Source organism: Colletotrichum jinshuiense, chromosome 4, assembly GCF_051148585.1.
Source record: "Colletotrichum jinshuiense chromosome 4, complete sequence".
NCBI classification, from domain to species: Eukaryota; Fungi; Ascomycota; class Sordariomycetes; order Glomerellales; family Glomerellaceae; genus Colletotrichum; species Colletotrichum jinshuiense.
In genome coordinates, this window is record NC_139311.1 from 1,845,021 (window position 1) to 1,860,714 (window position 15,694).

Below are 15,694 nucleotides of genomic sequence, written 5' to 3' on the forward strand. Positions count from 1 at the left end.
TTTCCTGCCCAGGCTTATGTGAACAAGACGGGGCCCTGTTTCTTTGGCTCCGGCATCACCTCATTCTCAAACTGTCGATATCGGTCAGCGGGCCTGGTCAATGCAATAATAGTGAGGAAAACGGGGTTTTCTCCTTACCTCCAAGAAGCCAGTAGCGGCAATCAGGATCATGAAGCCCTCGGCCAACTCCTCGATGCGCTCTTCCAACACACCCTCTCCCTCAACGGCGCCGATGCCCGCGCTACGCTTGAGCGTATGCGTCACCAGCATGCGGTGCTCCGTGAGGAACCTTCGTCCCTGGAGGACGTTGCTCGAGCCGCGGCTGACGATTGCCGCTCCCACGACCCGGGTGACCTTGGCCAAAAGCTCATAGTGCTTCTCCAAGGCCTCGTGATTTGTCGGGTCGATCTGCAGCTCTGGGTCCGCCGCGAACAGGCCGGAGGCCTCGACAGAACGGAAGAGATTCGCGTGCAGAATGTACTTGGCACCGGGCTTGGTCTGCGCGAGCTGCAGAAGCAGGGCAAACTTTGTGGCCAGGTAGGTTTCTTGTGCCGCATTGCCCGTACGGACGACCTCGGACCAGTCTTGCAAGATGGTCCGGAGCGAGTCGACGAGGATGCCGATAAAGTTGAGCCGGTTAAGCGTTTCAACAATGTGTGCATCGTCCTCTTGTCGGCCGAGATTGACCAACGCGTTGAGGAGGATGAAAGCGGCGGTCTGGCATGCGGTGTCGCTGCCATAAGCATCATCGCAGATAACATTGATCAACCTCTCGCCGTAGATCTGGATCGTCTTGATTGTCTTTTGGCGGCCGGCCACGAGCAGCCCTTGGTCCACCATGCCCGTGAGATAGCGGTAGCAAATGCTGTAGTAGACCGCTCTCAGGTCTGAAGAGCCCGCCCATTTGCCAATGGCTTGCAGGCAGATTTGGAATAATTGGTAGAGCTTGTCGCTGACGAGACTGCCAATAGCTTGGCTCTCTCGATCTAGGGAAGGCTTCGAAGTCAGGTCGAGCTTGAAGAGGAGCACCCTGGCCAGCTTGGCGAGCTCCATAGCCTCCTCTGGCCGCTCGGATGCTGACGCTTCCAAACCAGGCAGAATAGCCTGCAGTGCTTGCAAATAGAATGATGCCTCCGTAGTACCCTTGAATTCATTCGACTCAACCATGACAAGCAGAAGGCTTGTCCATGTCTTGAGAACACCCAAACCTTGCGATGCAATCCGCTTTTGTCTGTTGGTGAAGATGAGGTAGTCAATGATTGCCGCTTCTTCTCGTTCCAGGGTAACATAGTCCTGCGCCGTAAGAACGACACCGTCATCTCTACTTTCGCTGCGCTTCAGGAGCAGGATCTCCTTTGCACGGTCAATGTTATAAATCGCGTTTCCGTGGTCATCCTCCTCAAGACATATCCTAAGATCGAGATCTTTGTAGAACTGTAGGGGAGGAAGTGTCATGTCCCAGATGCCGTCAGGCAATGAAAAGTCGTACAGGTCAAATACTGTAGGAATTGGCATAGGCTCGTTGTTCTCTCCGACAATCTGGCCATTAAGGGCTTCGTATACCCGACGTTTGAGCGACGGCATGCGACTCTGCGATATGCTGCAGAGCTCCATCGTGATATACTCCAAACTCATGCTGCGCAAAGCGAGGAAGTCGATAAAAGTCGGCGCACCCTCAGTCAAGGGGAACTGCGGCAGGCTCGACTCATGTCCTTCCCAAGGCAGCGTAGGTTGAATGACCACTTCGCGCAGGAGGAAGTGAAACAGGACATCATTATCCCGCAACTCGTCGGTGACAAATGGAGCTGACAGAGGCGATGTCCACAAGACCCGCAGGATGCGCATGCATTTAGTCTTCAGTGAGATGAGCCATTGTCGCATGCCTTGGGCATCGCCGAATGGGGTTTCCAGCAGAAGCCTTAGCATGCTGTGGAACAGCGAGTTTCTGGAGGCGAAAGATCCGTCAGGGTCGATGGACAGAGTGTCAACGCCGCATTGGAAGCCCATGAGGAGATGTGCAATCGTCGGTTTGTTTGGGCTTGCCGCCAAGCAACTGGACAGGAAATCGAGAATGTAAGATTTGGTAAGATAGTTGGGTGATTCGGCTTCTCGACCGAGATCAAGCGACGTCATCAGCTCTGCAGCCAGAGACCGCGAAATGGCTTCATGCTCCCCGTTGGCCTCGAGCGCGACAATGGCTTTGTTGCGGTGGCTCTTACGGCCAGGAGTGGATGACCATGCCGAAGTCATCTTGAACGAGGCCGTCAACTTTTCCAGCAGTTTCAAACAGGCCAGGGTCAAATCAGGATGGCCGAGACCGCAGTAGCTTCCTAGGTCAACAACAAGACCTAGATGGCCAACCAAGCCGTCCTCGAACGAAGCATACGCCGCATTCGACACGGGAGGCCGTCGATGGTTGGATTGCATCTTAATAATTGGCCGGACAAGATCGAGGAAAGTCCCTTGGAGATCCAGGACGTTGGAAATGACATCAACAGCCCTGAGAATGCCAAGGATGACTGGGGAGTCAGGTGCCGCGTTGCCCACATCCACGGCATCTTGGTGAATGGATTGGTAGAGAGCGGCAATGACCTTGTCGTTAAACATCCACTCCATGACCCGGGCGAAGGGGTGCAGTTTGACATAAGTTGCCAGGTCCGTTGCTGCCATCGCAGAATCGATGGGGATATTAGTCTCGTTCGCGATGACGATGAGGTTTTCGTTGAATGTTGACAGGCAAGTTGCTGCAAACTCGAGGCAGCTCAGTCGGAGCATTCTCAACTGGTTGATGTCGTTTACTTCATTGGCCTTGTTGGCAAAGACCTTGCCCAGCACGGTGTCGACATATATTTCGATGCCAGGCATACGGTTTGCCGAGCCGAGATTCTCGGGAAACGGCAGAGCATCGTTGAGGGAGCTGCTCTCTTCGGGGGGTGTAACGAGAGCAATCAGGAGCTGAACGAAGGCATGAGGCTCGTCAAACCCATGGCATATATCGTCACTAACACTTTCCATAGATACGACTGGAGAGCTCTGGGGTGATCGGTGTTGGCTTGGTGTCAGGATATATGCTCCGTTCATCCAAGCCTCTAGGCATTGCCACATGATGCTGGCTTCTTCTTGTGTTTTTCGCGTAATCAACGCGCGCAGGGCCATGAAGGTACCAGCTCGTAGGTCTGCAGGGACAGGGCTGCTGGCAAGTTGGAAGAGCATCTCGACGAGATTGAAGCTGGGCTCCTTCAGAAGGAACTGCCGTGCCGTTTCACTTTCCGATGCAAGCTTTGTGATGAGTCGCAAGTACGACTGCAACATCATCGTGGATTCCGGTTCGGCTTCAGCCTGGTCGCTGCTGGGCCGCCCGGGTCGATACGCCGACGAAGTCTGAGGAGTATTTGCCTTCTCCCTGATCTTGTTTGAGAAGAACACAAGCTCCCGGAAGATTTGCTGCCAGGTGAGAGACTGCGACCTCCTCATTTTGCCAGATGCATGGTGGCCCTCATCCAGGAGGAACTCGTGGGCCGCCGTTGCACACTCGTCGTTTCCGGAAATGGCTTGTAGCATTTCACAAAACGAGCTGACGAGTGGTGTCGAAGCCCTCCGTGACGCCCAGTGGATGAAGCCCGCCAAATTGCTGTCCGGGTCCGACCAAAAGTTCATCGCAGCATCAGAGCGGCCCTCATACGCGTAAGCAATGACAACCAAGAAGCGCTCCAGGTCTAGGTCTTGTTCGTGCGTCTGGCTAAGTTGCCGTTGCTCGTCCTCTTCCACTCGAAGCTTCCTCAGGACGTCAGGAAGATTGGATATGAAGGCATCGACAAAGACCTCTAGTTGGGTCATCAGGCATGACTGGAAAAAGTCGGAAAAGTGAATCGAGTCTAAAACCAATGGTGGCGCCTTGCGTTGAAGCCAATTGCGCATTGTTATCCTCGATGGATCAACCCATTCAGGAGTCTTAACGTCTGCGGCGATGGAGAGGATGAAGTCGAAAGCACCGTCTTTCAGCGCTTCCAGGAACTGCTTGGACCTCTGTCTATCCTCTGGAGGGAAGTTAACCTCTTGATTCGCAGGTCAGTGCCATAAGACTCACCTTGATCCAAATCAACGCCTTCCAAGCCACCAAGAAGCGAGTCGTCCAGATACCACCCGCTGTACTCAGAAAGCCACCACGCCTTGACCGCTGCCTGCAGGTATACCAAGCGCCAAGGGTGCTCGTCAGCCTGCGGGCAGATCAGTGGATGAAGTTCTCTCGCCATGCTCAGGTTTGATACACCTTCCGTCGAGCCATAGAGTGTTATATATGCACCCAATGCAGGGAATAGGTGCGCTTCAAGTACGTTAGTGGAAATTCACCAATGGTGCGGGCCTGCTGTACATACCAAGGAGAACGTCGTATCTGTCGGCATTTCTCAAGTGCTGGAGGAAAGTTTTGAAATCGCCGACCTCGGCCTCCCGCTTCTCGATTGTGCGACAGAGAATTATGGCAAGAAGCTCGTGTTGCTGGTAAAGGCTCACACGAGAGAACTCAATCGTCTCCATTTCCTCGGGGACCTGGCCCCCTCTGCCATTGATCAATACGGCGGCGGCAGCCATCTTGTCAGCAATCTTCTGGAGCCATGCCCTGACGTCTTGCATTGCTGACATGCACCTCGGCAGCAGCCTCTTTTGTGACGATGCGGTTTCGCCGGGCAAGTTTTGGAAGACGGTTGCCGACAGGTACATCTGCACACCGTTGAGAATCTCGGGTTCGAAACGTTCCTCGTCCAAGCCGTCAATCTCCAGCATCAACCGGACAATATCGAGAACATATTTGCGCTGTTGGTGGACTCGTATTAATCCGCATTCGAGCAAGGAGCGACCCAAAGCGGCTGGGTCCTCGTCTGCTTCGAGGACGTAGCGCGCCGCTTCGATTTCGTTGATCTCGGCCTCGTCGGCGAGGTTGAGAACAATGTTCTGGAAATCCTCGTTGATGGAGTATTCCTCGTCGTCGATCACGATCTTGCCTGGCGCATCATACCAAGTTAGCGTCCAAGTCTACTAGACCTATGGGCGAGCTGTAACCAACCGGACTTGACAGCTTGGCGACTCTTCTCGTCTCTCTGCGGTCGCTGCCATATTCTCTCAAGCTCCCGTTCGAATATGGATTGGATTATCGGGTCGTCTAAAGAATCAGCGCCTTCAGGGCGGCCATCGCGAACGGCAGCCAGGTCGCGGTGGAAAGCCTGCAGCGCATCGAGGGTGGTGGGTTCGGCCATTTTTGGGGGAATTGGGCGCGCTATTGCATGGCCTCGAGAACTAAAAGTGTCATGGGCTGGGAGGAAGCCCGCGAAGCTGTCGCGTTGGCGGAGAGCGGCCGGATTTTCGTGCTGGCTGGATAGTGATGTCTGTCCAGGCGACACTTTCGAGATGCTGGGAATTTTAGAGTGGACCTCCTCTGCGTTGTACCTCACCAGGCGCCGGGCTTCTAACTACCTAGCCTGGTTAACTACTGAGCCTTGCTGCAGGCGCGTGGTGGGTGCTTGTACCTACCCAATCGATTGCGTCGTTGGTTGCCATGTCAAGAAAACCAACGGGACGTGCTGATTTTCCGCTCCGAAGTCAACAAGGTACGTACTCGCTCTTGTCTATTTCAGGAAGGTGGTGGGTTTCTGCCGCAGATTTTGGTAGGCAGGGACCGGGCTAGGAAGAGAGAGCTTGAGGGAGCTACGGAGAGCTGTTATTGATCGTATTTCCAACAGGCTGTGAACTGTCGCGTCTGACCATGCGGTTGATTTCTAAGACTCCATAGAAAGACGTCAGCCATTTGCAGCTCGCGCAACAATTGCAGATTTATGAGAACACTTGACGCGTCGGGGAACAGATTCAACAGCGTTTCCTCATCTTAAGCCACCATTTTCTTAGTCGCGTTGCGTCGTGGAGCCTTCTCAGTGTCAGTCAGTCTCGGTAGCTCCAAGCTCCGTTGGCTTGAGGCACGCACTCAAGGCAGGCTCATGTTGAACTCGCCCCTGACTACAACCACGTGAATAGGCAGACCGAGAGTTTCAGACGTTTATACCAAACGTTTGTTCGGGTGCCGAATCAAATCCTGCTGTCGCCCGCTGCGCCCTAGCACTTCTGCTGTCTTACCTGTCACGTTCCTGCCTACCTAAAGGCAGCTTCCCTCAAGGTAGCTAGCTACGCCAGCACATCTGTATCTCGTGTGTCCGTCCTTCGCCCCCTTCTTTTCTTGCCTACCTCCTCCAGTCAGCCTTGCTAAACACAGGCCTACAGCAGGGTCATGGACAAAGACGCTGGCAAGTTTGGTCAGTAAGAATGGTGCCTCCAAAAATCAAGACGGGTGAAATCACCGTCAACGACGCTCTTGGTCAGTACACGTACCCTAGATCACACTTGTTTTCCCACAAACTCACACAGTATACAGACTCGATATCTAAGGGAAACATCAAGGAACGCACATCAGGCTTGGATGGTGAGTTCTCATTCACTCGGCCTCGGCCCATCTCTCACGCTCTCTTACTCCAATTCCTGATTTCTTTGCCATTCCCCGTCCTCGTCTTCTCTACGCCGACCTCTTCTCTCTGCCATTGCCAATCTTTTCGAAATTTGCATGTAGATATGCTGGTAATTCCAGCGGTCAGAGACAAAGACGCTGATGAACAATAGACTTAATATTCCTGCTTGACAAGAAAGGAAAGACCTTTAGCTTGTAGGCTATCTCTCCCCCTTACTTTTGCTCATGATGGCTGATGGTCTATATGTATCTGTAGGTCTGCCCTTGGCGATAAGCACTACCATCATATATTCGACAGCTTATTCAGATGTGCTATTGCCGAGAAACAAAGCTATTTCGGTGGAAAAAGAACGACCGCTGCCGGTGCGGCCTCGAGACTGACAAAGTGTGCTGAAGCCCTCCGCCTAGCTGTCAATCATGGGGCTTCAAAACTTAAACGAAAAACTACTCTTGCCCTCATTGACCACATCACTCAAACGCTCCCAGGGCCTGGGCCTGACGAAGCATTCGTGGAGCCGCTGCTGAAAGACTATGTCAAGTCTCTGGTCGCACTTCTCTCTCACCAGTCCAACGTCGAGCATCTTGCCACTCTAGGTGCTGATGGTTGGCTGGCCTGTGTCGATTTCTGCACCGAGGCTGTATCACGCTATCTTGAGAATGCCGACCGAGATCGAGACTCTGGTTCCCGTGCCTCTCCGGCACCGGGAACGGCATCGATGGTGTTTTCAACGGGCAGGAGCACCAATCCGAGTCAAAGAATACCTGGCCAGATCCATCGCGGCACCGTTCAAGACCTTCTTCACTGCGTCTACCTCCTTGTCCTTCCACCCAATGCGCCATTGGGGCAAAGATCCAGATGCCTATCCAGGACTCTCATCCAAGTGCTGCAACTGCGTCACCTTGTACTGAGTCAAATCATACAGCTGAGCTTTGCCTCGATCAACATTCTCTTGGCTAGCATCCAAGCAGACGACATCTCTGCGGCCAACAATATGGCCAGAGATCTTGTGCCATTAATCAGTCATTGGTGGCAACCCCGCACAGTTTCTCAAGATGAGATGCTCAACTCAGTCAGAGATGAGATGCTAAAGACCATTTTCATCATTCATTTACACCTTGAGCACCTTGGTTGCCATGGGGAGAACGGCACAGTTATGAAAGATGTTGAAGATCTCGCCGAAGCTCTCTGGCTCGAGTATTCACGACGTGGCTTTCGGTCTCAGCTTGATATGGATGATCTCACTTTCATACCTCATAGACTGCCTCGAAGCTACTTCACACTCGAGATCTTTGGCCTTCGTGTCCATAATCGGGAGGGCGAGAGAAGATGGGCCTTGGTGCAAAATCTGGCCCTTCTGGAACGAATTCTTTGGAAGAGCCGCAAACAAATTAGGTCACAGTCACCGGACGAGCAACCGCGAAAGAAGCGCAGAACTCACGGTTCAGCAAGTCGATTGCAAGAGAAGCTGAAGTCTTCTAACTCTGCGATGCAACGAATCTCTTTACAGCTCGTGCCTTTCCTTATGTGTCTCAATACTTTCTCTCCGACAGAGGTGTCGGAACTCTTCCCAGATCTCGCAACTTTCGTCAGCAACAAGGATGCAAAATTGTCATCATGGGCTATGCTGGCTTGTGCTAGGTGAGTTCTATGGTGATAGAATGTCGATTAACTACTTACTGACCATGAAAATGACTTAGCTGCGCGCCATGTCATATCGAATCTGACGACATGGCAGCCTCATGGAAGCATTTATGGCAGATTGCTGCTCGAGCAGTCAGCCTTCCCAGTACCAGCCGTGCCGCCTGTGTTTTATTACACACGATCCTTGATATCAATCTTGTCTTATATCACACTGTTTCAGACGACGTAAACAGCATTGTCACGGCTGCTGATGTGAACGGCCCGGCTCTTTTGGTGGACTCTTCCATCATACTAATGTTGCATCTGTTGTCTCTGCGCAATGTTAAGCTTCCCAATGCCAGTCAATCCACAAGCCACCATATCATTCGATGGGTCTTTCTGAAGTGGAATCCAGGTACGCGCCTTCAAGCCAAGAAGGAACCGCCCACAAATCTAACAGCGAACAGCCGACCCAAGCTATGCCTCCCACTACTCAATTCATGCCCCAGTGCTGGAACTTGTCAATCTGATTCGGGCATGTTGCGGCGCAAGACTTCCGCCTCTCACAACGCCAGAGGCTGTTTCGGGTGGGCCAATTTGCCAAAGCTGGAATGCCCAAAATCAAACGTCGGCTCTAACGAGATACTTACTGCTCTTGGAAGAGCCAACTTCAAAAGCAAAAGCCATGACAAGTTACAGCCAAGCGACCCCGTCCTCAGATTCTATCGCAGCAAACGATTCGGCCACTTTTCATGCTTCGAAGAAACTAGTGTTGGAACTTTTGTTTCCAAAGATCGAGGAGTTGCAGGAACTCTGCGAGTCATGGAGCAAGAAAGGGCCAGAAGGCGGCACGCCAATATCGCCTGACAGACTTCACAGCCTCTTCTCGGCAAACGCTGTTGGCACAATGCTTGTTTCTCAGCTCATCGATCTGAACTCAGGACAGTCGCGGGACATTGAGTCTACCCTGGCCAAACTCTCAGACACGTGCCTCAACGCTGCTCTGGAATCGAGTGACAACCAGATCTTCTTCGATATTATGTTCAGGATCGTACGATCCGTCCTTCCACCCTTGCAGTCGGCGAGTATAAGCGCAATGGCCAAAGACGACTCGCCACTACTCCGGTTTCTAGCGACTTTGGCAAGGGGTTTCCGCGAATATACCGCAAGGGGTTCCCTAGGGCAACATCAAGACCTTATGGATCTGGACGACGAATTCGATTCCCAGGAAAGCAAAGCAAGTGTGGCTACGAAAATCGCCGACATACCTCGCCTAAGCATATCCATGAGTTTGGATCCAGGAGCATTTTGCCAGGAGACCATACAACGCACATACCTTTTCGAGTCGATACACAGGGATAGTGGACAAGTTGGTCTTGTTCCACAAGAATTCCTCGACCAGTTACTGCTCCTGCCCGATGACAAGTTTCTGATGTGCAGTACATTGACCTCCGAAATATTTGCGTCTGACCTGGCCATCGGCCCTGATGATGCCTTGCGAGTGGTCGAAAGGCTTGGCGATATCATCAGTGAATCGGAGTATACGTGTTGTGAAGTAGCACATTCGACCAGCCTTAGAATTCTGGAAGGCCTCGTCCGTGTCTGGATGGACGAGAAACATGAAGTGTCAAGCTTGGTCGGAGACCTATATAACTACTTTGTCACAGCCTCTCTTCCAAAGAACAGCCTCTCCCCCAAGTCGCAGATGGCTCTCGCGAGTTTACTGTTCGCGCTGTTGCGAATCAATCCGCAGTACGGCAGCGACCTCGGTCCTTCCTGTCGGACGACTTTATTGTCTATCATGCAAGATGGGACACTGACCATCAAATACTTCATCGGTTCTGGGCTGCCAGAAATATTCGGCATTTATGTTCTCAAAATGCACGATGACATTTTTGTGGATGTTCTGAACAGCCTCCCCACAGATCCAGAAGCCATCGAAGGCATTGCTTTTCGGCTTTTCGTGCTGTCCCAGCTCGCTTGCCGCTGGCCAACACTTCTCAGACGATGCACCTACCACATCTTTGAGACGCCGGGTAAAATCATGCAGTCCACCAAGTATGCAAAAAGATGCTTGGAGAAGGTGTCGGAAGCTCTCCACTTACCTTCTCCCCGCGAGCTTTTTGTCCTTTTCAGTCCTCAACTTTTGTACACGTGGCTTGAATTGGACGCTGTCGAAGATATTCCATTTGAGATTTTCGGGTTCGCAAGTCTGGATGCTCTACTCCGAGAAGCGCAGGCTGAGACGACGGCTTTGGAGATAATGCGAGGGCGTTATGACAGTGTCCGGTCGCTATCCCAACGGCTCGGGACCTCTTTGGTTGATATAGTCAAACAAGGGTTCACGAAAGTCATGGCGTATACAATCGCCCACGAAACAAGTACATCCGGCTCCGAGAGCGATGGTGGTGAGGTCTGGGTGCGGAAACTCCTCGGCAGGGAGCCGTTTCTAGATCACATTTATCTCAACTTTGCAGATATTGTGGCCTTGTTGTTTGACCTTTTTGATCAAGAAGATCCCATCGAAAAATACCTCGCAAAGGACAAAAACCTAAAATACGCCGCCGAGAATCTCGAGGAGATGAAGAGTTTCTCCCAGTCCACAACGAGTTTACCGCCCAACCAACAGCCCATGTTCAGAGCCAAGTTCCTTCTGAAAGAGCTGTTCCATTTATGCAGCAAGACGGAATATGAGTTTCATGCACTCTGGACGCCAGCCCTTGTAGTATCAGTGGCTCGGAGACTCCTCAACTCCGTTCATCCAGCGTTGGGCTCGCTCCATGCTTGCTCAGTGCTGCGGAAGGTACGGGTGCTAATAGCTCTAGCCGGCCCCCTTGCACTGGAAGCATACCCTCTCGAGATGTTGCTGTCATCCATTCGACCGTTCATCGTGGACTCGGAGTGCGCAGATGATGCGCTTGGCGTAAGCCGGTATCTGATTGCTAAAGGAGGCGACCATCTTGCACAGACCCCGTCATTCCTTGCCGGATATGCCCTTTCCACATTGGCATCGCTGAGGGTCTTCCTCGAGTCCAGTCAGTCAAGTACGACTCAAGAGAGTCAGTTCAAGGCAACCATGAGCAAGGCCCAGGAGTTCCACTCATGGTTCAGTAAATATCTCACGGGCTACGAATCGCCCAATTTTGCAGATGACCAACAGAGACAAGCTTTCCGGTCAATCACACAATCTGCCTCACACATTCGATCGTCAGGAAACGCCGAGAAAGGCACAAATGAGAGCACTTTGCTCATGGAGATTCTTAAGGACGGTGAGAGCGAATCAAAGCTCCTAAACGAAGCAGCTCGGGATCTCGCACTCGGAATGCTTTGCGGAGACTTCGTGGTGCCTGCTACAAGCCGCCAAGACGTCATTGATAACGACGAGGAAGCCCTACGCCATAGTGGACTTGTCTGGAAAAGTTGCAATGCGCTTGCTCTAAGTGATGAATACCTCGCCTGGGCTGGACGTGTTGTGGGCAGATCTTTCGCTGCTTCTGGAGAGATTCAATTAGAGTTGCTGGAAGAATCCGAACTCTCGCGATATAGCAGACTTGCGCCAGGAGCCAATGACTCTGAGCAAGGGTTACTGAACCTGCTGCAGCAACTCACCCAGAGCAAAGACTCGACCATCGCTGGCCTCGCTGAATCAGCCCTAAGGGCAGTCGTGTCGGAGGCGGCATCGCAAGGAGACGACGCTCTTCTTGTTGCGGCTCAGAGGACGTTGACCGAATCTCTTTGTCTGGCTTCATCTTGGGAGCATTACCGTACACCTCCTTCTGACTTTATTCTCTCGCAGAATATTCCCGACTCTCAAGTTTTCTTTCGCGACAATGTGGAGAGTTCTGAATGGATTCAACAACTGGCAGTTCATCTCGCGCAGTCGGTCTCCGAATACATAATACTCAGCGCGCTGGTACCGATCCTCAGGGACGTGAAAGGATTCGCACAAGACTCTTTCCCCTTCATCGTCCATCTAGCTTTGTACAGCCAGCTAGACAAACAACACCTCGTCAAGCGTAGCCTATCAGAAGCCACTAAGGAGTGGCTGAAGGTCAGGGATGGTGCCGCGAAGACTAACCAGAAACACCTGATCAACACAATTCTGTATCTTAGAACGCAGAAATTGCCCAAGGAGTTGTCTATTGCAGACAGAGCTACGTGGCTCGAGGTTGATTTTGGTTCTGCTGCGTCCGCCGCTTCGTACTGCGGCATGTACAAAACCGCTCTGCTCTTTACAGAAATAGCCGCCTCCCAGGCGACCCGATCTTCGAGACGATCGTCCGCAGTTCGCGATGAAGAATCTACGGACGTCCTTCTCTCGATTTTTGAGAACATTGATGATCCCGATGCTTACTATGGTTTGCCGCAATCTGCGGACTTGTCCAGTGTTTTGGCTCGCCTTGAGTACGAAAAAGATGGCTCAAAGAACTTGGCCTTCCGCGGAGCCCAGTACGATAGCCATATTCGGAGACGAGACCCCGCATCGCAGCTGGACAGTCAATGCCTTGTGGGAGCTCTCGGCACTTTGGGTTTAGCCGGGCTCTCTCACTCCTTGCTACAGACACAACAAAGCCATGATGGCGATGCAGCTTCTCTTGAAAGCACGTTTCAAACCGCGCGTAGGCTGGAAATATGGAACCTTCCTGCTCCCACAACGGCTGATAGCTGTTCCGTCACAATCTACAAAGCTTACCAGAATGTTCAGCAAGCTACCGATACGCTTACTGTGCGCGGCGCGATCTACGATGGCTTCAGTCAGACAATGAGCAACCTCGTCAACCGTGGCTTGAATGCTGCCAAACTACGACAACACCTCGGCGCCCTTGCAGTTTTAACAGAGCTGGATGACGTTATGAATGTGAGCGACTTCTCGGACCTAGAGAGCATGCTCCAAAAGTTTGAGCAGCGTGGTCAGTGGATGGGACGGGGAAGGTACGTCGTCATGATACTTCTTTCTCTTTACAACATTATTCTTTAAATACTTCGGGACTGACCTAAAACAGATACGAAGACGTCAGCCACCTACTGTCTTGCCGAGAAACCACACTAAGCTTGATGAGTCAACAGCCAAAGCTTCGCAGTCATGCCAATCTGTCCACGGCCGAAGCAAGGCAAATTGAGATTCGCTGCATGATGATGTCTTCAGGCATATACCGCTTCCATCAGGCTACACAGGAGTCACTTAATCTGTCAACTTCACTCACTGACCTCGTTGTCCCTTGCGAAGACCTGGGGATGAAAGTCGACGCTGCTATCAAAATCGAAGCAGCCAACTCTTTGTGGGATCACGGAGAGATGATTTCGTCGATTCGCATGCTCCAGAGTATCGATAATGATTCGTCTCTCAAGAAGCAGACCATTCCGGTTAGCCGTTCGGACCTACTGTCGAAAATTGGCCATCAGGTATCAGTTGCGAAATTGGAGAAGCCGCACCACATACAAAAAAACTACCTCGAACCAGCCCTCAAAGAGCTCAAGGGGAAGAGCCAAGGACAACAGGCTGGGCATGTCTACCATCAATTCGCCATGTTCTGCGATGAACAATTGCAAAACCAAGACAGTCTAGAAGACTTGGCAAGATTGCAAAGCTTGAGGCAGGGCAAAAGCGATGAGGTTTCTCAGCTTCAAAGTCTCATCTCAAGCAGTCGCGATTCTCAACTAAAACAAAGATATCAGTCACATCTGAACCGCGCTCGTCAATGGTTGCAATTAGACGAACAGGAGCTTCGCCGCGTTGAGCAGACAAGGAGCGAGTTCGTTCGGCTCAGTCTTGAGAACTACTTGCTCTCCCTTATCGCATCGGACGAACACAACAATGACGCCTTGCGCTTTACTGCTCTATGGCTCGAGCGCTCAGAAGAGGCCGCAACCAATGATGCTGTCAAAAAACATCTTGACAAGGTTCCAACGAGGAAATTCGCCGCATTGATGAGCCAGCTTTCGTCGAGACTACAGGACCAGTCGAATTCTCCTTTCCAGAAGCTTCTAATCAACCTCGTCTACACCATCTGTGTCGAGCACCCCTACCACGGCATGTACCAGATCTGGTCCGGTACAAAGGTCAAGACACGGAAAGAGGACCAAGTAGCGGTACTGAGACTGAAGGCTACAGAAAAGGTTGCTTCCCTGCTACAGTCGACCAAGGCAGTAGCGACAATTTGGCAAGCAGTTGATCGAACGAGCTCCTACTACCATCGCCTCGCCGTCGACAGAGACCCTGCCAAGTACAAGGCCGGACAGAAGATTGCATTGAAGGACATTCACTCGGCTCAATCATTACAAAATGCGCTGATCAAGTATCAAATTCCTCCCCCGACTATGCAGCTCGAGGTGTCAGTGAGTATGGACTACTCAAACGTCCCACTCATTTCGAAATTAGAGCCTCAGATGTCGATCGCATCTGGCGTCAGTGCCCCAAAAATCATTACGGCTGTTGGAACCGATGGAAAGAAATATCGACAACTGGTCAAGGGCGGCAATGATGACCTTCGTCAAGACGCCATCATGGAACAAGTCTTCGCGGCAGTTTCTTCACTACTCAAATTGCATCGTTCAACTCAGCAGAGAAATCTCGGCATCCGGACGTACAAGGTCCTGCCTCTAACATCGGCTTCAGGTCTCATCGAATTCGTGCCCAACACCATTCCATTGCACGAGTTTCTTATGCCTGCCCATGAGAGGTACTTTCCTAAGGATCTTAAGGGGTCTCAATGCAGGAAGGAGATCTCCAATGCGCAGGGAAAGACGACGGAAAGTCGAATTAATGTTTACCGAAAAGTGACGGAAAGATTTCACCCTGTGATGAAATACTTCTTCATGGAACACTTCGTTGACCCTGACGAGTGGTTTGTCAAGCGCCTTGCATACACACGCACAACTGCAGCAATATCTATGCTTGGTCATGTCCTAGGGCTTGGGGACAGACATGGCCATAATATTTTGCTGGACAACAAAACAGGCGAGGTTGTGCACATTGACCTGGGCGTTGCATTCGAAATGGGCCGTGTTCTTCCCGTGCCGGAGCTCGTACCCTTCCGCCTGACCAGAGACATTGTGGATGGCATGGGCATCACTGGAACAGAAGGCGTCTTCCGTCGTTGTTGCGAATTCACGCTCCATGCCCTCCGCGAAGAGACATACTCCATCATGACCATCCTCGATGTTTTGCGGTACGATCCTCTCTATTCGTGGTCTATATCTCCCGTCCGTTTGGCAAAGCTACAGGGAGGTGAATATGACGGTGATGGTGAGGAAGGAGATGGAGAGAGGAAGGGTAGAAAGGGGGGACAAGGGCAGGTTAACGAGCCATCAGAGGCTGATCGGGCATTGGAGGTCGTGCGAAAGAAGCTTTCAAAGACGCTAAGCGTGACCGCGACTGTCAACGACCTGATTAATCAGGCAACAGATGTAAGCAATCTGGCAGTCTTATACTCGGGTTGGGCTGCATATGCATAGTCGCTCCCTCTTTAGCTGTTTTGCCTTGGTTCTCTTCTTCATTTAAGTGATGACACTCAAGGACATCATGGAAGATCGACAGGGGAAAAGGTTCGATAGGGGAAACTTGT

General features: G+C 51.8%; 2 protein-coding genes across 2 annotated transcripts; one reads left to right on the plus strand and one right to left on the minus strand.

The window, feature by feature from the left end:
- Positions 1-14: 14 nt before the first annotated feature.
- EsH8_IV_000463 (nucleoporin Nup186/Nup192/Nup205) lies at positions 15-5,252 on the minus strand (the record flags this gene model as incomplete). Its single annotated transcript, XM_083265353.1, has 5 exons — positions 15-71; positions 139-4,037; positions 4,088-4,324; positions 4,377-5,000; positions 5,063-5,252. The coding sequence occupies 5 exons, from the start codon at positions 5,250-5,252 to the stop codon at positions 15-17; spliced, it is 5,007 nt and encodes a 1,668-aa protein (XP_083124248.1).
- A 1,057-nt stretch (positions 5,253-6,309) lies between these two features.
- EsH8_IV_000464 (uncharacterized protein) lies at positions 6,310-15,584 on the plus strand (the record flags this gene model as incomplete). Its single annotated transcript, XM_083265354.1, has 7 exons — positions 6,310-6,361; positions 6,419-6,466; positions 6,661-6,703; positions 6,765-8,147; positions 8,207-8,544; positions 8,597-13,061; positions 13,133-15,584. The coding sequence occupies 7 exons, from the start codon at positions 6,310-6,312 to the stop codon at positions 15,582-15,584; spliced, it is 8,781 nt and encodes a 2,926-aa protein (XP_083124249.1).
- Between the last annotated feature and the right edge of the window lie 110 nt (positions 15,585-15,694).